The 26,278-nt window shown below is 46.8% G+C and overlaps 1 protein-coding gene across 6 annotated transcripts in view; it reads right to left on the bottom strand.

Moving 5' to 3' along the window:
- Positions 1–281: 281 nt before the first annotated feature.
- The window catches only part of LOC128848916 (dipeptidase 2-like), a 42,932-nt gene continuing 16,935 nt past the window's right edge, over positions 282–26,278 (bottom strand). For 4 of the 6 annotated variants that reach the window (XM_054049192.1, XM_054049190.1, XM_054049189.1 and 1 more), the window contains exons 3-13: positions 22,416–22,638; positions 18,681–18,965; positions 10,555–10,681; positions 9,906–10,035; positions 9,553–9,694; positions 7,657–7,726; positions 4,942–5,118; positions 4,384–4,471; positions 3,573–3,648; positions 1,716–1,851; positions 282–871 (exon numbers count right to left, since the gene is read on the bottom strand). In XM_054049192.1, the coding sequence (XP_053905167.1) occupies positions 674–871; positions 1,716–1,851; positions 3,573–3,648; positions 4,384–4,471; positions 4,942–5,118; positions 7,657–7,726; positions 9,553–9,694; positions 9,906–10,035; positions 10,555–10,681; positions 18,681–18,811 (1,275 nt within the window). In that variant the 5' untranslated portion in view covers positions 18,812–18,965; positions 22,416–22,638 and the 3' untranslated portion in view covers positions 282–673. The remainder of the gene's footprint in view (positions 872–1,715; positions 1,852–3,572; positions 3,649–4,383; positions 4,472–4,941; positions 5,119–7,656; positions 7,727–9,552; positions 9,695–9,905; positions 10,036–10,554; positions 10,682–18,680; positions 18,966–22,415; positions 22,639–26,278) is intronic. The other 2 variants (XM_054049195.1, XM_054049193.1) reach the window with 1 other exon arrangement.

The raw sequence follows: 26,278 nt of genomic DNA on the forward strand, positions 1-26,278 counted from the left end.
GACTACTCAAGTATATAAAAATACTGATTATGTTAAGGAAATCCAATACATTACATTAGGTGACGTGTTTATGTTAATAAGTTTGCATTTACATTTAGGCAAGGCTGTCTGTTAATGTAAGGCAAATGTAGTGGAAGATACACACGCATACACGTGCAAGTGTTTACATACAGTTCATGAAATAAATCACAGCGTGAGCTGCTTTTACTTTTCAATATTCCTACTTTTCTCTGTTGCTTTTTCTTAATAACCCAGAAAACCATGAAGTGAATTTTCTGCACTCATTTTCATCCATGTTTTTAATTTTTTTGTAATAAACACTGAAATTCACAGGAAATGTTAAACAAAATAAAAACTGAAAACAAGGGGCCTTGTACGTAGTACAGGATCTGACGAGAGGTTCTGGGCATTACCAGCTTCCTTTGACATCAGTGGATCCAAGAGTATTCAGCACCAAGCAGTATTCCAAACATTGCTACCTAAACACTTAAGCTAAAGCCATATGTAGGTACGCTTAAATGATGCTCTAGGTTTAATACTATTTACACATCTTGGAGGTACAGCTTTGTAGCTAAGCAGAAGATTTTATCCATTTGCATTGCAGTTCACTCTACATGTGTATTTTGTATGTGTATTCAATAACCCTTTTGACCCATCAGGTTTCTGTGCATTGTTAATGCAGTATTATATATACTACACTAATGAACATTAGACCCAAAGTTTGTACCACAGAAGCAGATCCAAAGGAAATGGGAAGCGTATCAGATGTCTGAAGAGGAGGATTTCTTAGGTCCAGACGACAGGAATTTTGCACCTCTCTTTGTGGGATTTCATCCTCATTCTCATTCATTGATCTACTGTCATTCCGCACCTGGAAGAATTCAAATAGTATTGCCCTGGAGATTTGTAATACATTTATTGAGAGTCTTATAATAGAACTTTGTTAATTCAAGTGAACCATACTTAAACTGTACTGCAAAATACATTCAGGATGAGGAAAGCAACTTTGTTATCTTAATCTAATCTTTTGTGCTCTCATGAGTTTCTTCAATACAAAAGATTTCCCAGAGTCTGCTATGGCACACATCCTGGCAAAGCGTCACACATCTAGCAGTTCAGCAGGTAAATCTTTTGGTCCATGCCTGCGGTGGATATCTCCATTGGAAATCTCCAACTGAACTGAGTTAATTAGTATCTCCACCATAGTCAGCTAATAGTCTTAATACAAAGACTTAAACGTCTCTAACAATTTTTCACCTTTTTGAATTATTTTAAGTCAGTGAAAGATGGATTAGGTGTCATGAACACTTCAGTCACATCACATGTCAGGCATTTGGCTGCACATGTAAAATTCAGCATAAGACACTGACATTTTTAGAACTCAAGTGATAGTTCCAATCCTGGTATATTTGTAGCTAGCAAACTGAGAAGTAATTTAATTTAGAATTAAAGAACAGTGGCAGTTACTGGAGTCCTCTTTAAAAAGAAACTGGCTCTGTATTGTCCCATCCACACTCTTCCCCTTGCCTCTTTTCTAATCTTTGCTTCCCAAGAGCCATTTTGAATCTTTGTATTAACTCCCTCCCTTGTTTTTCACATCCTTCCTGCACAGCAAAAAAAGCGGGGCTTTGAGAACTACAGTCTCTTTTCCCCCTTGGCAGCAACCGGAAATTCAGTGTTTGTCAACATAATTTTGCAACTGCTTTTAATCTTACTTTTTCCACCTCCTTGAAAACACGGAGGAAGTTTTCCCTTAAAACCCCTGTCAGTTCGCTTTCAGTCCAACCTCTTCTCAGAAGTTCCTCAATCAATGCAGGGTATTTCGAAACATCTTCCAATCCTTCAGGGAATCTGTTAACAACAACAACAAACACAGAATGGCATACTATATATATATATAACCCATACTTCTGGATGAATAATGTAGAGAGGGGTTTTTAAATGATTGTGGCAAGGGTCCAGTTGACAAACAGGTCACCAGAGGACTCAACCCTTCTCCCAATTTAGTCAAAATCAAAAGTCCAACTGACTTAATTGGGAGAGCAGTTGAGCCCCAGAGCCATACCAAACAAGGTTCTTTCTGCATGAAGCATTCCTTTAGTGGGACTAAACTGTGCATTCTAGAGAGAGGCTACATTCTGTGCAGACACTAAAGCAGCATGAGCAGTATTAAAAAAACAACACCCCTCATTCCCCACACCCCATCTCTGATGGCCAGGAAAACATCTATGCAACAGAAGGCTGTAGTGTACTCTCCCCTATGAAATTCTATACTATTAAAAAGAGAGTCTGTACGCATATGATACCCTGAACAATTGCTGAGCATTTTTTCTACTCTACTATACACGTTAAGTCATTTATCAGAAGAAGCTAGGGGGACAAAGTCCTGGGAGAAGTCCCAGTTTTGAGCTCACTGGGAGTTTTGGACATGCAAAGAAAGCTACATGAAACCCTCCATTTGAAGGGAATGCAATAAGCAATTTGACGTCTATTGTGTAATTCCTGTCACAGCAATGGGAGCTGGAAGTAGGAAGCAGCCAAACCTATGCATACCTGGTCTTCCAGGGTTTACTTTCATGGGCCTTTGGCATTGTTTTGAAAGACTATGTGCAGGGCTCATTGTTTTAAATCTGTGTCAGGCAAACTAGCAGCGTCATCCCTTTTCTCCATGGCTCATTCAGCACTTTAGGAACCCCCAACACCAGTTCTATTGAATATCCTAGTGAAAATGTGTACAAGACAATAAGCTCCAATTGTTAACTGTTGCCGTGTAGGAGATTCCTATTACTGAATGGCTAGTCCCTGTGGGAGCAGACTTTTTTTTGTGATCCACACCATTTGATATGACTTGTACCCAAGTGTCTCTGACACAAGCAAGAAAGATGCGCAAGGTCAAGAGTCAATAGAAAAGGAAAGGAGAAAAGCTTAAAGGCAAGCAAATGCCAAGCAGCCTAGTCTTATGCTATAGTCCATATGTTATGCTGGGCCATACATTACCCCAGAAGCAATCCCAGGCATGAGCAAGGGGAGACAGGGTGCAGAGATCAGACTGCTTGTTTTGAAGGGAGGAGGGTTCCCTGACAGAACAGAATGTTGCCCCCCAAGCCCCTAGATCCCTGGAACCAATGGAAGCCATAGCCAGACCTCTACTTTAGCCTCAGGGCCACGTGGTCCTTCCCGAGTTGCTAAGAAGGGGAGGGGGAGGGAACAGTTATACAGTACAAATGGCCTCCCAGAAGAGCTAACCATTTGAGGCGCCGGCAGCTTTTCTGCCATTCATTGCTGGCACATGCAAATCCCTGACCTCAAAGAGGGCACCTATGAGGTGAGGAGGACAATAGGGGGATTGTTGTGCTGACAAGCTCATTTCCACCCCACACCAAATGAAATGTATCTTCCCACTGATCTAGAAGGGAACAATCAAGCCCTTGCTTTATCAAAATGTGTTTTAATAGAAACGGCACAACAAACTGCTCCGATAGCCGTAGCCTGCCATTTTCAAAAGAACTGAAAGAAAATCCTCATGATCCGAGGAGCACTTTATTTCTGAATTTATATATTGTTTTACTCACTGATCCACTCCATCGTAGTCACCACCAATTCCTATTGATTTTGAACCTGCAATTTTCTTTATGTGGTCAAAATGATCTAGAAGAAAATAATAAAGAAAACAATGTCAAAGCACAGGGCAAGAAGAAAATCTATTTCAGACATATTGGTGTTTGGTTAACATGTCTCACAATGTTTAGACAAAGCACTAAGTTCACTTTAAATATGTGATGTCAAAAGATACGTGTAGAACATGGGATAAAATTCAATGCTGTATGTGACAGGCCCTTGATACCTACTGGTGCTTAGCTTGACATTTGTATTCAGTGCAGTACTAGTCATTTTGAGAATAAAATAACTAGACGGATTAAAAGTGATTTGAGGTTTATGATTGGCTCACATGCAGGACCTTAATTCTCTAGAAATACCATGTATATAGCAATGGAAATTGCATTACCCCTATATCCCAACACCCCTGGGGGGTTTTCTACTCTCAGACTAACTATTTACGGTCAGAGCTTTTCCTGGGGATTAACACCCAGTTAGGATTTAGTTAATGGTCCACTTTGGGCCATCAGTTCCTCTAGCTACTTATTAATGGCCTGTGCCTTACTATTGCTCAATAAGTGTAAACTCTAAAACTGACCAGATTTAGATGTGCACTCTAAAGGGATGTATGTTACAAGTCACTGAGTGGCTGTGATTTACACAGTGTGGGGCTGGGCAAATGTGTGCGTTCCAGCAACAAAGATTTGCACTTGAAATGTGGCTCAGACTCAAGAGAAATTTATAGAAGGAATCATTATTCAGAACTGCAGTGTATTAGATGCAAACCTGCCACAGTTGTAACATTCACCACCTTTCTTCCACAGGCCAGCACCTTTGTATAGAAAGTCACCATCACAATTCCATTGTTCCTTTCCTGAAAGATAGAGGGACGTATTGTGAGCAGCTATTCACGGGCCCTGTGTCATGGTCACCCTCAAGGGATGTGAACGCAGCTCCATCTACAGCCCATCAATGCCATTCTACATGTGAAGGTCAGTTGAGAACACAATTTGCTGCCTCCCTAACCCTTATGCAATCCTCATCTGGTGTAAATCAGCGTAACTCCATTTACTTCAGTGACCATGTCAAACCAATTCAACCTCCTCTCATTGCAAGCATTTCTTTTCAACCTGCCAGCAATTGTTCCACCTTTGCAGTCACATACCGAATATAACCCAAAGCCATAGCCTGAGGAGCAAATGCTTAACTTATTGCTTAGAATCTGCTTATGACTAAGAGTGAACTGACTTCCGAGATGACAGGAAGAGAAGTACACTTTGAATCCTGTATGTGCAGGATTGGTTTGGGCCGGCCAGAGGAGTGAAATCTTTTCAAGTCACTCACCAAACTCTGAAGAATATCATCAGGAACATTTCTTGAGTGGTTACAGACAAAGAAGGCTGAAGAATGACTGAAAATAACTGGTGCTCTGGAGATCTGGAGAGCCATTCTTGCTGTGGAGTCTGATGTATGGGATAAATCTATCATCATCCCCAAGCGATTCATCTCCATCACCACTTCCTAACACAGATTTACAGACAGCAGTATTAGTATATTGCGTTCTGTTAAAGGAGATCGGTTAGCAGATGTATGTGACTAAATACTTACAGTCTGCAGCTGTCATAGAAGTGGGTATGGGTCTCTCTACTAGTGGGTTTTTTTGTGGCTAGCACAGGCTTCCTAATCGTTTCTCTAATGGGGACACACTAGCACATCACAGGGTCTCTTTCTCAATGCTAACTGCAGCTATCACATTTTTAAAAGCTCAGCCTTGTATATAAAATATACAGGTCTTGATACTTCACTGTATACTGTATACTTCACTAATAAGTACTGCTGCTAATACGAAATGTTGCAATTTCTTATTCCTTGAGTTTTCAGTGTTCTGAAACAGCTGTGGGAAAATTGTACTAATTTACCAAATTATTTGTTGCATTTTGCCAGATTCTAAGTCTCTCGTGCCTTAAATAAGCACTTGCAACACTCATGGAAACCAACAGACTTGCATGCACTTCTGACAGGAAAATTTAACCCAGTTTGCTCATCCCCGCCATCTGAACACTTGAAAGGACAGGAGGGCTTCCCAGGATAAACTTCTAAACATAACTGAAAATAAAGGAGCATGGGAACCTCAACATCATGAGTTTAAACTTATTTAATTTACTTTTGAAGTTAATACCTTGGAAATAAGACTGAAATCTATTTTCAGACCAAATTTGTGCTTCTCAAGTTTTGCCAATTTCTGTGTTAGGTGCTATGTTTTGTGAGCACTGAGCCAGCACTGACAACATTCTTCTAGTTTCAGGTCTAAAAAAATATTTTTGAATAGAGGTGGCCTGGATTAAGTCATGGACCCAACCACCACAGAAGTTCTTTTGCGGGAGGAAAAGGAGTTCAAAATCCACATTAGAATTTCTCTGGCCCATCTCTAATGGCAACGCAATCAGGCTCTAGAAGCCCATTTGTCCTGGGCACTCTTTAAAGAAACAGTACTTGAGTCTATGGAACAACTGCTATAAAGTACTTTGAAACAGGAATGTCAAGAACATGTTATAGCTGCTATTTAATGGATTATGTCAAATCCTGAGGTTCTTATTCAGGCAAACTTCCACAGCTTCATTTGAAGTTGGAGTAAAAACTGAGTTAAAGAACCACAGGATTTGGGATAGTTTATATTAAAATTGTCAAGAGTCCGTGACTTCCAGCGACCTCCGTGACTTCAGCCTGCAGTGGTCAGGAGCTGCAGTCTGTGTGACTCAGGAATTAGAAATATGATTTGCAGGCTTTGGTATTTAGGTCACCAGTTTGAACCCAGCAGAGAACGTTACTGCTCAGAAGGTGTTTGTGGAAAGAACTGGCATAGTGCAGTTCCCAGTGCCAGATGCCAGAGCGCCACAGCTCCTGGCCACCACAGGCAGTGGTGGCACTCCACAGCTCCCAGCGGCAGCAAGGGAATCCCTGAGTTCCCGGCCACTGCGGGCCCCTGGAGCTGCGGACAGCAGGGGTACACCGCAGCTCCCAGCTGACACAGTAGGCAGGGACACCCCCAGCTCCTGGCCCCCACGGGCAGCAGGGGGACACCCAGAGCTGCAGGCAGCCAGGGTACCCCACAGCCCCCCGCTGCTGCCAGCAGCTCCTAGCCCCTGTGCAGCTGTCAGCTTCAGGCAGAGGGGGGACCCGCAGATCCCCATTTTGTCCCAGATATTTTTAGTAAAAGTCACGGACAGATCACGGCTTCCTTGAATTTTTCCTTTTTCCCCGTGACCTGTCTGAGACTTTTACTAAAAATATCGGTGACACAATCTTAGCCTTAATCTTGATTTATCAATTCCTGCAACCTATTACTGTACCTCAAGTCCTGAATACTCCCACCTTCTGCCCCTCAAAATATCCCATTCTGGGAAAGTTGTACAGAATTTGATAGAGACAAAACCCACAAGGTTGTGTAGACATTTACTGAATTGCTACAAACAGAGAAGGCTGAGGAATGATGGAACATAAACAGTTTAATAGAGGGAAATCCTTTCTGTAGGATGGGGAAAAGTCTATAGAATTATAGAGTAAGAATACAATTTTTATTACATACTATAGGACTATGTATCAGAGGGAAAGCCGTGTTAGTCCGTATCCACAAAAACAACGAGGAGTCCGGTGGCACCTGAAAGACTAACAGATTTATTTGGGCATAAGCTTCATGGGTAACAAAACCCACTTCTTCAGATGCATGGAGTGAAAATTACAGATATGGGCATAAATGCCATATCTGTAATTTTCACTCCATGTATCTGAAGAAGTGGGGTTTTACCCACGAAAGCTTATGCCCAAATAAATCTGTTAGTCTTTAAGGTGCCACCAGACTCCTCATTGTTTTTATAGAACTATATAGTCAGTCTCTTTACATAAGTTCTGAATCCCCCATCCCAAGGCCATCTACAATTTATAGTAATTAAATCTCTTCAGACACACTGCTTTAAAAAAAAAAAAAAAAAGGACCAGAATCTTTGAAGGTGTTAATGAGAGAAAAGTTTGCTTAGGTTGCCATTGAGGAGAGATTCTTACTTTGCCAAATGAACTCAGACCATTCAGATTAGGATAAAAGTTATGTACTTGCTTTGATGAAGATTCTGCCCTTCAAAAAGAAAACATGTAAGAAACCATTGCATTATTCTAGTGGGTTAGATCCAAACAATCAAATTTCACACGAACACAGTAAAAAACCCTCACCCTGAAGCCATATAGCTGAGTTTACAGATAAGCATAGCTCTCATTCATGCAATGTCATGCTTGTATCTCACTCCTAGACATTAGTCCTCCAGGTCAGAACTAGTTCACATGGGTGCGGCACTTTGAGGAAGTGCATGCTGTCTAATGCTGCAACACTAGCAGACTTCAGGGCTATCAATCTGGTATCTTTCACCAAAACTAAGTTCACTTTTAAAATTGCACCCACGCCATCTGACCAGGGCCAGTTTGGGTGAGGAAGAAAAGGAATTACAACAGGGCAATAACGTGGTGATTCTTAGGCCTGAGTGCAGCATGGGCACAGGTTACTTTTTAAATGATATAATAAAGAATGCTTTTGTTGACTTATTTCTTGTGGGTGTTACAGCAGAGGTGGGTCTTTAGGACTAATCAGAGAGTGGTGGTCTTCAGGAGCAATTCCAAAAGGACAATCTATGTCCATGGAGACAGTGTAGAAAGATATGACAATGGCTTTGTAAGAAGTGGATACAGGATGTTCAGGCTGGCATCAATAGCCAAACAGAGGATACTGGAGGGCAATTTGTCAAAACTAGATCAGTAGGAAGGAACAGCGTTATGCAGGGCCATTTTTTACTGTTAGCTGTTCTTCGCCCCATATGGGTCTGTGTGACTCAGGAATTAGAAATATGATTTGCAGGCTTTGGTATTTAGGTCACCAGTTTGAACCCAGCAGAGAACGTTACTGTTCAGAAGGTGTTTGTGGAAAGAACTGGCATAGTGCAGTTCCCAGTGCCAGATGTCTACATCACAATTAATTCCCTCAGTAAAGAATCCTAAGACTGAAAGTGTGTGGACGCCTCTCACACCATGACAGGAGTGTGGCAATGACATTTTCCTTGCTGGTCAATTTGTGGACAGAGGACTTAAGGCTGACCCTAGAAGAAGCTGCAGGATGAGGGGGCTCTAAGCAGACTTAAGAGCTGATGTATAACTGTGGGTTAAAAAAGCATTGCTCATCACCACTAGTGTGGCGGAGGGAGGCATAACAGCAAAGTCTTCTAGGAGATGGATCAATCTGCTTCTTACAGGGAGAGTTTGGGATCCAAATCCTTCCTTCACTGGGTATGTACAAGAGGGGTGTGCTTGGCCAGCAGTTGGGAGAGGCAATAGGTGTGTGATATGGAGGTGTGTGAACCGAGCGCCAGCCCACCCACCTGCAGTACACAAGCCTTTACAGCTATACATGTGGTATGTGCTTGGGGCTGGCCAAAGAGGAGAGTCTCCAGTGCCATCAAGAGCTGAATTCACACACAGCACTCACCACTCCAATAAGGAATGTATGAAGTTAGCTGGATCGCACAGAAAACCCTTTCTTACTGCCTTTCCTGCCTGTAACGAACTTTTTACCAGTCTCAGTAACATTCCTTCCAGAAGAGAAACGTGTCAGTTACATCCTATTCTAGTTTTCTCACAAAGCAATGGAGATGATGACTTCCCTGTATTTATTTTGCCAACAAACTAAAATAGATCCCATGATGTCACTGAGATATCAAGTGGCAAACAGATTCTTCTTCAACCCACCACATAACAAGCGGACCTATCCAAAGGACACCAGTCACCCTTCAACTCCTCCACCATTAGTCACAGATAGCAGTTTCCCACGTTTTTCAAACCAATTTTGGCACCTCTTAAAACTGCCATCCATTTGCACTGGAAAAGTAAGCGTTACAGAAACAAGGGCACATCAGTTACCATGGAGTATTGCAGGTGTGCGTTAAAGTCATGTACCGAACACCCAGGTCATAATACATCCTTAGCGTTGCGAGACTGCTGTCAATGGAATGGCCACCTTCTATTCCAATCAAGCATGCTATATTTTTACTATCCGCAATACCTGGAGTTTAAAGGGAAGATAAACGCCACAGTAAATTGAAGACAAAGACTTAGAGCTATCTGCATTGAGCAGCAGACAATCATTTCACAACCGTAAATGTCAGAACTAGGATTCTTAATATGCAATGTGTGATATGCCAAGTACTTCATCTCACATATATTCCCTCCTGCAATCTCATTAAAGAAACATTTTCATTATAAAAAAGTATCACCTTGAGAAGTATTAACAAGTTCAAGTTCTGGATAGCTTTGACACATCCTCTTGACAACATCAATCTGCTCTAGGGTCAGACGCACAGCATCCTTGTTCTGAGCGCTGCATATAACATACACCGACCAAAACTGAAAAAGAGACATTGATAGGCCAAACAACAAGTTCATGGACTTCATTATCAGCAGAATCATAAATAAAACCACTTCCTCCTTGGCAATTTGTTAGGGAGCTTTCATCACTGGGAAATCCCAAAGGAACACATAATCTGACTAGGGGCACACTCGCTGATAATAGGATCTTGGCAACCCCAATCACTCACACGGTCTTCCAAGGACAGGAGGATAAAACAACTTTTTAATTCAGTTGCTGTAAAAAAAAAAATACATAAAACTTTGGATAAGTGGAGCTGGATTCTGCAAAGGTATTTTAAAGTCTGGCAAATGTAAATATAGAAAAGCTTCTGTAGCCATGCAGTTTTCCCTTTTTTCTATCATGGGCTGAATCAAAATCCCAGATCTGAAATACCTCTCCTAAACTATGGCATATCCAAAATCTGGATGTGTGTCTGGAATTTGCTCAGATCCACCTGTAGAACAAGCAGTATAAATATTCTAAGAGATCCATGTCATACCACCAACAGTACATACCTGAGCTCCGACATGGCCAGACTGAAGTTTCTGAATGTTTGTGCGTGTGGTGTTGAGAATTTTTAAGTTGATTTTACTTAGTCTGTTTTGGTACAATATCCTCAGTCGTAATGGAAGGTCATTGTGCCTAAGAAGTAAAATAAATAGCATTAATGATACAAACAAGCTTGTCCTTTCCTAATGTTTATCTATCTATCTACTTTTAGTTCCCCTTGAAAGTTAACTGCCAACACCCTTGCAACAGTTCTCTAGAGGTTGGAGAGGTTGCAAACCTGGCAAATAAAATGTAATTAGGTTGAGTGGCTGAGGGGTACACTTTAAGAACGTCTTACCAAAGCTATTGCTTCCAAATTATGATAAACCCCACCCACTTTTCTCAGACCACTTTAAGCACCACCTCACAGTGAGGTTTGTTTGGAGCCTCACTTTCTGTAACAAATTTCATTCCTCTGATCTTTTTTACTGCTGTCCTGAAGGTAGGGTGACCAGACAGCAACTGTGAAAAGTCGGGCTGGGGGTGGGGGGGGTAATAGGAGCCTATATAGGAAAAAAGACCCAAAAATCGGGACTGTCCCTATAAAATCGGGACATCTGGTCACCCTACCTGAAGGTTTTTCCCCTTCACTCCTTGATGCTGAAGTTTCTCTCACAAGCCCAGTGGTGAGCTGGAGCTGGTTCACACCGTTTTGCGCGAACCGGTTGTTAAATTTAGAAGCTGGTTTAGAACCGGTTGTTAAAGGGGTGGGCAATTGGGAGAGGGAGGTTTTTCTGTCGTTACACCGGCCCCTGGGCACATCCAGCCTGCCTGAGCTCCCGGCTGGGGAGGCTCCCCCGGCCCCTCTCCCGCCTTCCCCTGTCTTGCAAAGCCTCAGTGTGCCACGCCGCCAGCGCTCTGCACCGTTCCTGGGCAGCTCTGCACCTCCTGCCGCTTTGAGCGGCATGGTAAGGGGGTGGTGCTGCGAGCTCCAGCGGCCCGTGCGGCATCCATACACGCTGCCCTGAGCAGCATGGTAAGGGGGCTGGGCCAGGGCTGGGAGGAGGGGTTGGATAAAGGGCAGGGAGCGGTTGGAGGGGGCGGAGGTTCTGGGGGGAGCGATCAGGGGACGGGGAACAGGGGAGGGGGTTGGGTAGGCGTGGGAGTTCCGGGAGTCTCTCGGGGTGGGTGGGTGGGGTTGGGGCAGTCAGGGGACAGGGAGCAGGGCGAGTTGGGTAGAGGGTGGAGTCCTGGGGGGCAGTTAGAGTGGAAGGTCTCGGGAGGGGGTGGTCAGGAGACAAGGAGCGGGGGGGTTGATGGGTTGTGGATTCTGAGGGGGGCAGTCGGGGGCAGGACGTGGGTGGGAATCGGATGAGGGGGGGAAATAGGCTGTTTTGGGAGGCACGTGGTGCTTGTACTCACCGAGCAGTTCCCTACCGGTTCTTCGGCGGCACTTCAGCAGCAGGTCTTTCACTCACTCTGGGTCTTCGGCGGCACTGAAGGACCCGCCGCCGACGTGTCGCCGAAGACCCGGAGCGAGTGAAGGACTCACCGCCGAAGTGCCGCCGAAGAACCGGTAGGGAACCAGTTCCTAAGATTTTGGCAGCTCATCACTGCACAAGCCCCTCTTTCCACCTTATTCTTTTAGCTCTCTTCCCATCTCCACTCTTTCTCTTCAGATGTTGGATCTGCAAATAGCAGCCATGCGATTCGCAGGCAAGTTTGATTTTAGAATTTCATTTGAGTTACTGTAACTCACACACCTCCTGGGTGTGGTGTTCTGTCCCATCTAGTGGCGCCGAGATTACTTAGGGTACGTCTACACGACCCGCCGAATTGGCGGGTAGTGATCAATCTAGCGGGGATCGATTTATCGTGTCTACTGTAGACACGATCAATTGATCCCTGATCGCTCTGCCGTCGACTCCTGTACTCCACCGCGGCGAGAGGCGGAAGTGGAGTCGACGGGGGAGTGGCGGCAGTCAACCGCGCGCCATGAGGACGCGAGGTAAGTCGACCTAAGATACGTCGACTTCAGCTATGCTATTCTCGTAGCTGAAGTTGCGTATCTTAGGACCATCTCCCCCCCCAGTGTAGACCAGGCCTTAGAGTAGGGTGACCAGACGTCCCGATTTTATCGGGACTGTCCCGATATTTGCTTGTTTGTCCTGCGTCCCGACCAATCTTAGGTTGGAACACTAGACAAACAAGCAAAGGCTCTGGAGCCCGGAAGGGCTTGCGCCCCCGCCGCCCCGACTCCGCCCTCTCCTTCCCCCATTGGCTCCCTCCCCAAATCCCCGCCTCTTCCCCAAGCTCGCCATTCCTCCTCCCTCCACAAGTGCTGGAGAGAGGCCCCGGAGACGCAGGGGGAGCGCGGGGCTGGAGTGAGTGAGAGTCGGGCCTGGCCCCAGTGCAGGCAGGACTGAGTCAGGCGGTAGGGAGAGTAGGGGGGGTGGCCCCGCTTTGATCCTGGCCACGGACAGACCAGGGTCTCTCAGCGCTACAACAGCACAATAGTATTTGAGTGCTAGAGTGACCCCTTTCCTTTAAGTTCTGGATCATCCGGGCCCCCACCAAAGAGGGTGCCATGTGCAGGGTTTGGATTCCCACCTGACCTGCTGAGGGCCAACTGGGCTAATGGAGGCGGCAGGCAGGCAGGCGAGCAGCAGCACTGGAGAGGGGGCTGGGGGGCAGTTGGATGACCAGCTGTCCGAGCCAGGTGACTCCTCTGGAGCAGGGGTTCCCCTCCTCGCATCTGCTGTTTTTGTCCCCCCCCCATACACTTCCTCCCCAGAGCCACTCTGGACTGGGAGCATCCTCCTGTCTGCTGGTGTCCAGGTGTCCCCCTCACCCATGCACCTGATTTCCACTGAACTGGGGTGAGGGGACAGGGGGAATCTGTGTGTGCTGCTGCCTCTCTGGGTCTGGAGCTCCTGGTGGCTGCTTGTGTCTGAACACAAGCCTTCAGGCTCCTGGCCCTGAGTGCTTTCTTAAAGAGACAGGGCACTCCTACACTCAGGCACATACACATTCCCCTCAACTAGGGTGACCACACAGCAAGTGTGAAAAATCGGGACGGGGGTGGGGGGTAATAGGAACCTATACAAGAAAAAGACCCAAATATCGGGACTGTCCCTATAAAATCAGGACATCTGGTCACCCTACCCTCAACATAACACCCACTGACTGTCTCTCTCTCTCTCACACACACACACACACACACTCTCTCTCTCTCACTCCTCCAACACACACAACACCAGGGCTCCCTGCATTCAGGTCACTTCCCCACCTGGGCTGTGCTGAGGCATCAGCAGCTGCTGTTCTCCTGCCCTCCCCTTATGCAGCTCAGGGGGTTCACGGGGCAGAGGAGCAGCAGTCCAGTGGGGGACCCGGAAGCAGTACCAGCTGCTTTGTGCATCCAGGTGGGTCAGTACTTTCCCCACGCGGGTACAGGAAGGGGGTTAGGGGGCCGGAGAGCGGTACAGGGGGTAGGTGTGAAGGGGGCACAGTGCAGGGGTTGGGGCACAGGAGGGGAGTGAAGGGGTCAGGGGCACAGTGCAGGAGTTGGGGCACAGGAGGGAGGTGCAGGGGTCGGTGTGAAGGGGGCACAGTGCAGGGGTTGGGGCACAGGAGGGGAGTGAAGGGGTCAGGGGCACAGTGCAGGAGTTGGGGCACAGGAGGGAGGTGCAGGGGTCGGTGTGAAGGGGGCACAGTGCAGGGGTTGGGGCACAGGAGGGGAGTGAAGGGGTCAGGGGCACAGTGCAGGAGTTGGGGCACAGGAGGGAGGTGCAGGGGTTGGTGTGAAGGGGGCACAGTGCAGGGGTTGGGGCACAGGAAGGGGATGAAGGGGTCAGGGTGAGGGGGCACCGTGCAGGTATTGGGGCACAGGAGGGGGTGAAGGGGTCGGGGGCACAGTGCAGGAGTTGGGGCACAGGAGGGAGATGCAGGAGTCGGTGTGAAGGGGGCACAGTGCAGGAGTTGGGGCATAGGAGGGGCCGGTGTTGGGGCACAGGAGGGAAATGCAGGGGTTGGAGTGAAGGGGGCACAGTGCAGGGGTCGGGGTGAAAGGGGCAGGAGGGAGGTCCAGGGGTCAGGGTGAAGGAGGCAGGAGGGAGGTGCAGGGGTCAGGGTGAAGGGGGCACAGTGCAGGGGTTGGGGCACAGGAGGGGAGTGCAGGGGTCAGGGTGAGGGGGCACCGTGCAGGTATTGGGGCACAGGAGGGGGTGAAGGGGTCGGGGGCACAGTGCAGGGGTTGGGGCACAGGAGGGAGGTGCAGGGGTTGGTGTGAAGGGGGCACAGTGCAGGGGTTGGGGCACAGGAGGGGCCGGTATTGGGGCACAGGAGGGGGGTGCAGGAGTTGGGGTGAAGGGGGCACAGGAGGGGAATGCAGGGCTCAGGGTGAACGGGGCACAGTGAAGGTATTGGGGCATAGAAGGAGGGTGAAGGGGTCAGGGGCACAGTGCAGGGGTTAGGGGCACAGGAGGGGGCATGCAAAGTGCAGGGGTTCTGGGCAGAGGAGCGGGGTGAAGGGGTTGGGTTGAAAGAGGCAGAGTGCAGGGGTTGGGGGCAGGAGGGGAATGCAGTGGTTGGGGTGAAGGGGGCACAGTGCACAGGTTAGGGGGGCAGGAGGGGAGTGCAGGGGTTGGGGTGAGAGGGCACAGTGCAGGGGTTGGGGTGAAGGGGGCACAGTGCAGGGATTAGGGGGGCAGGAGGAAGGTGCAGGGGTTGGGGGGGAAGGGAGGGTGGTGACCAGGGGCAATGGGGGGCACCATGCCCATGGGGGCCAGGGCACCAAAATGCAAGTTCACCCAGGGTGCCATTTTCCCTAAGGCCAGACTTGACTGTCTTACCAAAGCTATTGCTCCCAAATTATGATAAACCCCACCCACTTTTCTCAGCCCACTTTAAGCACCACCTCGCAGTGAGGTTTGTTTGGAGCCTCACTTTCTGTAACAAATTTCATTCCTTGCAGATCTTTTTTTCTGCTGTCCTGAAGGTTTTCCCCCTTTCACTCCTTGATGCTGAAGTTTCTCTCACAAGCCCCTCTTTCCACCTTATTCTTCTAGCTCTATTCCCATCTCCACTCTTTCTCTTCAAATGTTGGCTCTGCAGATAGCAGCCATGCTATTGACAGGCAAGTTGGATTTTTGAATTTTATTTGAGTTACAGCCAGTGATGAGCTGCCAAAATCGTAACAACCGATTCCCTCCTCACCCCACGAGGGAGTCATGGCCCACCCCCCGGGACTCCTGCCCCATCCAACCCCCCGTGTTTCTTGATGCCCCCCCCCACCCGAGGGACCCCTGCCCCATCCACCCCCCTTCCCTGTCCCCTGACTGCCCCCCACCGCTCCATCCAACCCCTCCTCTCATTCCTGATGGACCCCCGGGACCCCTGCCCCATCCAACCACCCCTTCTCTCTGTCCCCTGACTGCCCCTGAAACCCCTGCCCCTGACTGCCTCCCATCGCCCCATCCAACCCCTGCTCCTTCCTGACTGCTCCCCCCGGGACCCTTGACCCCATTCAATCCCTCTCTTCCCTGCCCTCTGACCGCCCCAACCCCTATCCACCTCCCCATCACCCCCCGAACTCCCCTGCCCTCTCTCCAATACCCCCTTCCTGTTCCCTGCCCCGCCCCGGGGACGCAGGCCCGGGGCAAGAGCTGGGCGGCCGGAGCCCAGGGACGTGGGGCCAGGGCAGGAGCCAGGCGGCAGGAGCTCGGAGACATGGGGCCGGGACCAGAGTCGCGGGGTCGGGGCCGGAGACGTGGCGGGAGCTGGGCAGCTGGCCAGAGCCAGGGAGGGCCGCGACAGGAGCCAGGAGGCTGGGGAGAGCCGCAGCCGGAGCCGGGCAGCTGGGGATGCGGGGCCGCGCCCGGACCCGCGCTGCCGGAGCCGGGCCATGTCGCGCCACAGCAGGATCCGGGCGGCCGGGGACGCGGGGACGCAGCCGGAGCCGGGCGGCCAGGGATGCGGGGCCGGGCAGGGCTGCGGCCAGAGCCGGGCAGGCGGGGATGCGGGGCCGGGCAGGACCATGGCCAGAGACCGGCCAGGGCGCGTGGCCCTCCTCGCTCCCCCCCTTCCCCTACCTTAGCTCCCTCTTCCTTGGCCTGAGCAGGAAGCCTGCTCTGAGCCCTCCCAGACTTCCCGCGCGAGCAGCTGATTCGCGGGAAGCAGGGGGGGAGGAGAAGCAGGGCGGAGTATTCATGGGAGGAGGCAGAGCTGAGGTGAGCTGGGGCCACGGCGGGGAGCGCTTGTTAAATTTAAATGCCCTTTTAGAACTGGTTGTCCCACACAGGAAAACGGTTCTAAAAGGGTTTCTAAATTTAACAACCGGTTCCCGCGAACCGGTGCGAACCGGCTCCAGCTCACCACTGGTTACAGCACAATAGTATTTGAGTGCTAGAGTGACCCCTTTCCCTTCTGTTCCTGGATGAAGTCAGACTCAACAGAAACAATGTTCCTCTGAGCTGCCTGGGCATGCTCCCATATCGTGCTGCCTGCTTTATAAACATATACAAAAGGAAGTAAAGTTAGAGCTGAAGAAGGGAGATGGTAGAATTGCATAATGCAAAAGTAGAAAAACGCTGAAATTTCCCCTGAAGACTAATGCAACTTGAGCCAAAGGAGTTTATAAATAGCCTTTGAATTCAAATGGAAAATGCCTTCAGAGTAATAAGCTAATGCAATGAGACATAAATGCTGTGCCACGGGTGCTGCTTCCATCTCTGGTCTTCAGAACCTGCTAAGATCCACTGATGCTGTGCAACAATGGATGGGCCTCTGCTTTTAGAGCCCAGGGCGAAATCGGAATTGGTTGTGCTGCTCAGGCAGGGCCGGATTAATGCAGGGGCTTTAGGGGCTGCAGCCCAGGGCCTCTTGCTAAGGGGGGCCCCAAAGGCCCGCAGGCCAGATGCGGCCCACTTCTTCTTTTCATTCGGCCCGTGGCAAGTCTCTGCGCTGCCGGCCGGACACTGGTCCCTGAGCCTCGGCGCTTGCCCCAACCCCAGGCTGGAGCCATGAGCGCCAGCTCACCAATGTGCCCCTGCGGCCCCTGGGCGAGGGGTGTTCAAGGAATCTCTGCACGCTGCCCCGGCCCCCAGCACCGGCTCTGCAGCTCCCATTGGCCAGGTACCGCGGCCAATGGGAGCTGTGAGGGCAGCGCCTGTGGGGATGGGCAGCATGCACCGCACAGAGCAGCCTGGCCCCTCTGCCTAGGTGCCAGACATGCCGGCCACCTCGGGGAGCAGAGCAGCACGGAGCCAGGGCAGGCAGGGATCCTGTCTTAGCCCTGCTGCGCCACTGACCAGGAGCTGCCCGAGGTAAGCACCTCTCAGCTGGAGCCTGCACCCCACACCTCCTCCTGCACCCTAACCCCATGTCCCATCCCTGGATCCACCCCAGAGCCCACCCCCCCAAGCTGGAGCTGCACCCACTCCCGCACCCTAATCCTCTGCCCCAGCCCTGATCCCACTCCCCCACTCCAAACCCCCAGGGACCCCACAAAATCTAATAGCCCCAAACCCACAGGAGAGTTAATCTGGCCCTGTGCTCAGGGTTTACAGGATTTAGCTCTTAGTCTTCCATTGTAACAGGCAGAGGATAATGGGGGGGCCTTAAAATACACCAATATTTGTTTACAAGGATTGAAACTGAAATCCTACCATTGAAGTGTTTAGTTTGCTAGATCCATATTTTTCAGATTTTCAATAATTTGTGGTGAATGGTTGATTCTCTTGTTGCATCTCATAAGTGATCTAGGAGGTTCACTATAAAGTACAGTTACATTTAATATGCTTTGCTAGTCTTAAGTATGTGTGTATAAGGAAACCAAGGTGTTTTTTTATGTTATATGGGAAGGGTGAATTAAAGGTTTTTGGCTGGTTTTCAAGCTATTTGATGTAACTCTTCTCCAAACAAAAAACATATATATTTTACTACATGTAACTTAGCATCTCCCCATAGCCCCTACAGAACCCTTTCTTAGTCTACTAGCTACATAATTTGGTCTTGAGCCATCTACCTTCCATGCCTGCACATAGTGTATATTGAATACCTACGGATATCTTATGTTTAGGCCACCATTTTAGAAATGTTAACCCTGTTAATGAAAGTTACCAAGGTGTATTGAAAAAAAAGACATTCTACATACCCATCAATTAGAGGGGCTTTCTTCATTAGCTCAACAGCCCTTTCTCTGACAGGTTTCTCCATTCTGAAAGCCAAAACATCAGAGATGACCAGCAAGAGCCACAGGAACAGCTTCATAGGATCTCTCTTCATTTCCACAAAGGCGTTAACTACAGAAGAAGGCTGCCACCAGAGAATGTTGGTTATGAAGAAGCAGCAAATTTCCAGTCTGCAAAGGTTCTAGACTTAATGAGTTTGGCAGAACTGCTGTGTCTCTGTCTTTGGTGGTGAAGGAAGTTCTGAAGTTCTGAAGACAAACAAAAGGAATTAAGAGAGTAAGAAAGGAGATTAGAGGTGGATGATGTTCATGGTATTCAGTTCCCTTTTTCTAAATAAGAGATTCACACTTCTCACTGTTGCTCGAAAGTTGAGCAGCAGATATTTGCAGTTACCCCTTCCTTCCAAACACAGTTGCTACCAGATGAAATTAAAGGAAGTATTTACCCATTTTGCAGCTGGAGGAAATGGGTGGGCCTGGATTTAAATCTACCAACTAGTAATTACATGTCCAAAGCGTGTAGCGAAAGCTATGTATCTAGTTCCCATTTGAAAGTGGAAATTAACTGATTTGCATGTACAAATAGGCTGATTTCCTCTCCTTTGAGACTTTCAGTGAAATTGTTCACCAAAATTCCAAGTCTCATTTGAAAGCAAGCTCTTTATTATATAAAAAATAAACCCACTGCAATGACTGAAGCAATAAATCCACTGGATAGAGTGTATTTTCTGAGTGAAGCAATCTGAATGGAATACTTTCATTATGACATAGTTGAGTAACCAGAGCACAATCTGAAAGGGTCAATTTGTTCTTTTAAATTTATTTCTATTAAAGAGAGTTGAGCATGGAACCCTGCTAAGAAATAATGTTAGCATTCTTCTCTACCTTTTGTATAGAAATCCAGATAATAGCAATACTTAAGCACTTCTACAGCATCTTTTAAGTGTGAATCAGGAAGCATTTTACAAACATTAACTATACCTGACAGTATGATATGAATATTAAACCCGTTAGCGGATGAAGATGCCATCGTAAGGAGGAAAGAATTGTTCCAGGATTGAAGTCAATGGCAGAACTATGAATAAAACCCAGAAGATTCCTGACCACTGTTCCCTGCTCCAACAATACCTCATGTAGGACGTCATATACTGGCAATGACACAGTTCTGTAATTTTAACATCACAGTACTGGTGTTGTCAATCACAGGCATTCAAAAAATAATGAGTCAAGCCCCAAAAGAATATAATTTTTTTAAACGGCTTTTTATTTGCCTTCTGGTTTGTGAGCCTTAATTGTTTGTATTCTTAAGCTTTTCTCCACAACAATGAAAGCTAGAAACAGCTCTCTCATTAATAAAGTAAGATGTTTTCATGACAAGTTTCAGAGTAACAGCCGTGTTAGTCTGTATCCGCAAAAAGAAGAACAGGAGTACTTGTGGCACCTTAGAGACTAACAAATTTATTAGAGCATAAGCTTTCGTGGACTACAGCCCACTTCTTCGGATGCATATATATGCTGTAGTAAATTTGTTAGTCTCTAAGGTGCCACAAGTACTCCTGTTCTTCTTTTTGATGTTTTCATGTAATCTCATGACTCCAGCAGCAGTGGCTTTAAAAAAAAACACACACGTTGGGAGGTATATGCCAACAAGGGTTGGCAACAGATTTGGGCTGGATGTAGGAATTAGTGGGTGGGTTGTAAGTTGCCTGTGTTGTGCAGGTGAACATAACGTAAGTACTGCCTTACTGGGTCAGACCAATGGTCCATCTAGCCTAGAATCCTAACTCCAATAGTGACCAATACCAGAGCTTCAGGGGGAGCATACAGAAAAAGGCAGTTTTGGAGAGATCCACCTTGTTTTCCTCTCCCAGCTTCTGGCAGTCAGAGGTTTAGGGTCACCCTGAGCGTGACATTCCATCCCTGACTATCTTGGCCCATAGCCATTGATAGACCTATCCTCCAGGAACTTATCTAGTACTTTTTGTTTTTAACCCAGTTATACTTTTGGCCATCACAACATCCCATGGCAATGACTTCCACAACTGAATTATGGATTGTGAGAACAATTACTTCCTTTTGTTTGTATTAAACCTGCTGCCTATTAATTTCATTGGGTAACTGCTGGGTTTTGTATTGCGGGAAAGGGTAAATAAACACTTCTCTGTTCACTATTTCCCCACATACGTGATTTTATAGACCTCTATCATATACGCCCTTAATTGTCTCTTTTCTAAGAAGAACAGCCCTAATCTTTTTAGTCTCTCCTCATATGGAAGCTGTTCCATACCCATGACTATCTTTGTCGCCCTTCTCTGAACCTTTTCCAATTCCATAGACGCTCCCCAGGTTACACAAACCCAATTTACACAAATCCAGACTTAGGGGAAATGTTCCATAAATTCCGTAAGCTTTTTTTTTTTTTTTGCACATGTAATCGTCGGGTATACGCTCCTGACTTCTGTAAAATTTGACTTACGCAAGGCGTTCCAGAACGGAAGTTGGGGAGCGTCTGTATACTTTTTGGACGGGACAACTAGAACTGGATACAGTATTCAGTGTGGATGCCTCTTGGATTTATATAGTGGCATTATGGTATCTTCTCTCCTATTTTCTATCACTTTCCTAATAGTTCCTAACATTCTGTTAGCCTTTTTTACTGCTGCTGCACATTGATTGCAGCTGCTGCGGTTTTCAGAGGACTATCCACAATAATTCCAAGATCTTTCTAGAGTCGCTACAGCTAATTTAGAACCCATCATTACATATGTGTAGTTGGGATAATTTTTCCTATGTGCATTACTTTGCACTTATCAACGTTGAATTTCATCTACTCAAACTAGTTAGTGGTCTCTCCTGGTCTTAAAATTTCAGTTACTATAACTGAAAAATTAAAGAAAAAAAATTGACTTGGTGCATTTGATGGAATTTCCTTTCTCGTCTATATCACTCTCCCCTGCACAGTCTGTTTCCCCTTTATATGAACCTCCCAAAGCAACAGGAGAAAAGACCCCCTTATTAAACAGATTAATAATTATAAAAACCACAAAACTGGAGCTCCAGAGACAGCTGCAGTCCCAGACATGAATTTAAATCATTTTAAATTAATTACCTAATTCAAGTTATTGTTTTCATTTTAGTGGAACTTTAGATTACAAAACGCATATTGAACAAAAGTGAATAGATTTGTATCCATTGAGTTACAAAACATTCCAGTGACAACAGTTTGTTGTTATAAGATTTTGAGATATTTCTAACCCAAACACTGCACTATTTTGCTGATGTATCACATTGACTGGAGTCTGAAAAAAAAAAAGTTGACCAGCCTATTTGCATTGTCCAAGCTCAGAGGAATGCAAGTAAGATGATTAAATAAGAATGTGAGGGTTATTTAAAAAATATAGGAGTTTGTTTTTAATAATGTAAGGTGCTGTTAGCTCAGTTAGAACTTTTAAAAACTCTAATTTAACCCAACACTATCCCTTTAATATGTGCTCTCTCCTGAAAGCAAAAGAAGAATTACATTTTATTCTTTCTGCACTTATTCTCTTTTGCTAGATTTCTACAGACCATTGAGCAATACTGTGGTGGTCCAATACCCACTCTTCCAGACTAACAGCTGGCAGTCTGCTCCTGAACTTGCCTTCCAAAATCAAATTCATGCAGATAAAGATTATGCGCGGAACCTATTCTGAATATTACCTTTAGGTTCACAGGGGTACCACTTGCCCTTTGGGCTTGGAAAGATGCCAGCTGCTGTTCTGGTAATTTCCTTTTTCTTTGGCAGATTCCAAATGTGTTTTTTCTTTGGCGGAACTAGCACAGTCCTGTTCCATGCCAGAAGTGTGAGAAACTGTACAGTAAACACAAGCTTGTAGGCACTTGGAAAGCTGCCAAACATGTGGATGGCCCGATACTACAGTATCTGCAAATGAAAAACATGCTTATTGGAAAAATAACGCCTGAGGAAGAACACTTTAATCGTCAACTCCCAGAGGATTAACCCTGCCATGACTGCCTGGTCCAGGCCAGCAGCTACAGGACCCTGTCTAGTGACATTAGTTCCCAGAATAACCAAACACAGCCCGGGTTGCTTCAAAGGTGAAAAAAACCCAGCCAGTTAAACCCTGTTTAACAGTCTGAATATAGTACCACCTTTATATTGATTAAATCCCAAGAGCCATTCCTTTGATGAGCACCAAATTCTGCTTGCTTTAATCACAGGAGTAGCCCTCACCATTCCCTTCTCCTCATTCCAATCTCAAAGAACTCCCACTACTGTACCAGGTTCGGAGGAAATTGTCTAACCATTCTCCACACAGGCCAGCCAGTCCCTGGAAATCCTCTGGATTTTCACAGGGTTAGTGCCACAACTGACAGAAGAAGCGATCTTTCCTCCATCTGAGCTACAGCCATAGAAATCTTCCCATGTTTCTCCCATGTTAACTTTCTACACTGCGACCCAAGAACCTCTTAGTACCAACTGGAAGAGGCTCAGCGGGGGCACAGAAGGGTTACAGGGATCTCCTGCATCTGGTGCATATATTGTAATTCACCGAAGAGTATCATGTGAAGTTTCAAATAAAGCTGGTTCCACTCTGGTCACTAGTATCGTTATACAACATTTGTAAGTGTGTTTCGTGAAGAGTTATGTATATACATTGAAAATTAAATTCTTAAGGTCTTTGTCTAGAGACTGGTCAACAGCAAAGGTGAAAAACAGGGTTTCAGTCAGACAAGAAATGTTTATCTAGCTGGCTATTTAAATGCAAATTGAGTATTGTCTGGTTCACAATGGATCTCCTTTCACCAGTCTGAACTTAATGCTAATGAAGGATTGTGAAAACTTCAAAGAGAGAAAAGTAATAGGAGGAGATAAGCCGTGAAGTCAATAGGGAAACTGAGGCAGAGAAGTTGAGACCTCTGATTGTTCAGTGTATGCCAAGAACCCTCAACTCCAATTGATTTCAATAGCAACAGCAGTTAGGAGAAGTCAGGCACTAGGTATCCAGCTGGACTCCCAAACAAAAGAGACACTCAAAATTAGCAGGCAATTTGAAGTATGGACATAATTAGCTTTCTCAGTGCCAGCCAGGGCTGAGATCAAAAGTCAATTTGTGGCTCAGACCACTAGACCATGCCTCTCTCCAGTTGAGATCTTGAGTGTCAGTGACAATTCAAAACTAGATTTTATCAAAAGAAAATTGGTGCTGATGAGAAGAATGGTTACAAATCCTAATACGAAGTGAAATGGTTTTGTGAGGAGTTTTCTTGTTCTTGATTTAGGGAGTTCAGGAAGTGGTAGAAATCAAAGTGCTTGTGTTTCAGCCTGGTGTGAATGCCCATGCAAGAGGGACTAAAAATGAAGCCAATGACCCATATAGTTCCATTTCTCAAGCTGAGTGAAGCACAGAAAGGAAACAAAGCAGTGAAAAAAGGAAATTTTTTTATTTTACAGTTTTCAGCTCAGGAGTAACTGATAACTTAAACAAGGTTTCCTTTCTATCTTAAGTGTCCCTTTAAGGGCTCTTAAGGATCTCTGGCTCTCAGGTTTTGATTGTGTATTTAATCGCTGAACACTGCTGCATTACTTGCTGTTGGTTGTAACATGCACACATCTATTACACTAGCTTTGCTAGGGCTTATTTGGAGTGGTCACACCCCTTTCTTCCTGTACCTCTCCCAGGGGCTAACTTCAGAGATGGTGTGAGACAGCCTAGCTCACAGTACTTTATACCAACTCCATAAACCTGTTGTATCCACTTATGAATGTCACAGAGATCAATGAGCCCTCATAAGCTGCTAATAACTGACACCTCTGAGTTAAGTGAAATGCCATGAAGTATTTTATAAGCATTATATTAAGCCTCATAACTGGATTCTCCCCCCCCCCAACCCCCACCCCATCCCAGAGTCAGGTTTCCAACTTTTAAGTGAACAAAAATGCTTAAGGAGCAAGGGGGAAAAATGTTCAGTATTGTATCATGAAGTGCTGTTAGAGGGACACCAACTCCCTGGTATGTGGAAAAACTGCAGTGAGAAGTCAGCCAGAGAAGCCAACTGGTAGGTGTGGAAGCAGCCAAAGCAGAAACTGCTGCACTGGTGAAGAATAGGGTTGCCAACTCTATAATCACACAAACCCAAATACCCTTGCCCCGCCCCTTACCCCATCCCTTACCCGAGGCCCCGCCCCTTCTCTGAGGCCCCGCCACCACACACTCCCTCCATCCCCCCTCCCTCCGTTGCTCGCTCTCCCCCACCCTCACTGACTTTCACCGGGCTAGAGCAGGGGGTTGGGGTGCAGGAGGGAGTTCAGGTGTGGGCTCTGGGAGGGAGCTCAGGTGCGGGAGGGGCTTGGGTGTGGGAGGGGGCTCAGCGATGGGACAGCGGGTTGGAGTGCATGTAGGAGTGGGTGCAGGCTCCATCCAGGTGGCGCTTACCTCGGGCAGCTCCTGGGAAGCAGCCGGCCTGTCTGGACCCTAGGCTCAGGGGCGGCCAGGAGGCACCGCGAATTGTCCCTGCAGAGTCAGCGCTTGTGGCAGGGGCAGCGTACAGAGACGCCCTGGACACCCCTGTGCTTAGGAGCTGGACATGCCGGTTGCTTCTGGGAGCCGCGCGGAGTCAGGTCAGGTAAGGAGCCTGCCTTAGCCCTGCTGCACCACCAGACTTTTAGCGCCTAAAATCTCCCAGATTGGCTTCAGTAGTCTCCGGCAGATCGAGCCCGATTCCAGGAGACTCCCAGCCAATCCAGGAGGGTTGGCAACCCTAGCAAAGAAGACTACATTACCTTGGATTAGATACTTTTTAGTTCACACCACCAGTGTCCACACACTGCAGTTAGATTGCCATGCCCCTGTAGCACACCCTATGGCACAGTGTAGATAAACCCTTAGTTTAACTGCATTAATCCCTTGTGCGGACAACTCTTATTCAGAATTAAAGTGGCCTTAACTAGATTTAGCTTAATTCAAGGCCACTTTACTTCTGAACGAGAGTGTCCACACAGTAGTTTAATGCAGTTAAACTAATCCACTTTTAATCTACGCCCTTAGCTAATTTGGATTAATTTTCCTGAGTGCCCCTGTGTAGACAAACCATGAGTTAGGAGTGCAGGGGTGAGTGACAGCAGCAGCTGAGTCACAAAAAAGTTGATAATTTAACCATGTTCTGTGCAAATCAGTCTGGTCTTTTTTATATTTATTACCTTTTAATTGAATATCTGTTTCTGACACTCCTGTGCAGCTCAAGTACAAAAACAAGTGTCTCTTCTTTAAAAATACTGAGTTGTATCAGCCTGTGACCGAGTACACAGGCCTCTCTGGCACCAACGGGGAATCATACTAGACTGAAATCACTCTGCCTTGCTTTCTGCACCAGTGCAAGCCACCCCAGGGTCTGTTTATGGCATTTCTTCCTGTTTTAGAGAGCACAATGGCAGTTTCCCACCTAGTGAGTGTTCCCATGAGATGCAGAAGGATGTGTTTTCAAACTTTACTCTGATCTCTAACAAAAGCCCAATTCTCAAAAGCCAAAAAGCAGTTTTTTAGGATTGCCAACATTGTATT

Source organism: Malaclemys terrapin, chromosome 14, assembly GCF_027887155.1.
Source record: "Malaclemys terrapin pileata isolate rMalTer1 chromosome 14, rMalTer1.hap1, whole genome shotgun sequence".
Taxonomy (NCBI): Eukaryota; Metazoa; Chordata; order Testudines; family Emydidae; genus Malaclemys; species Malaclemys terrapin.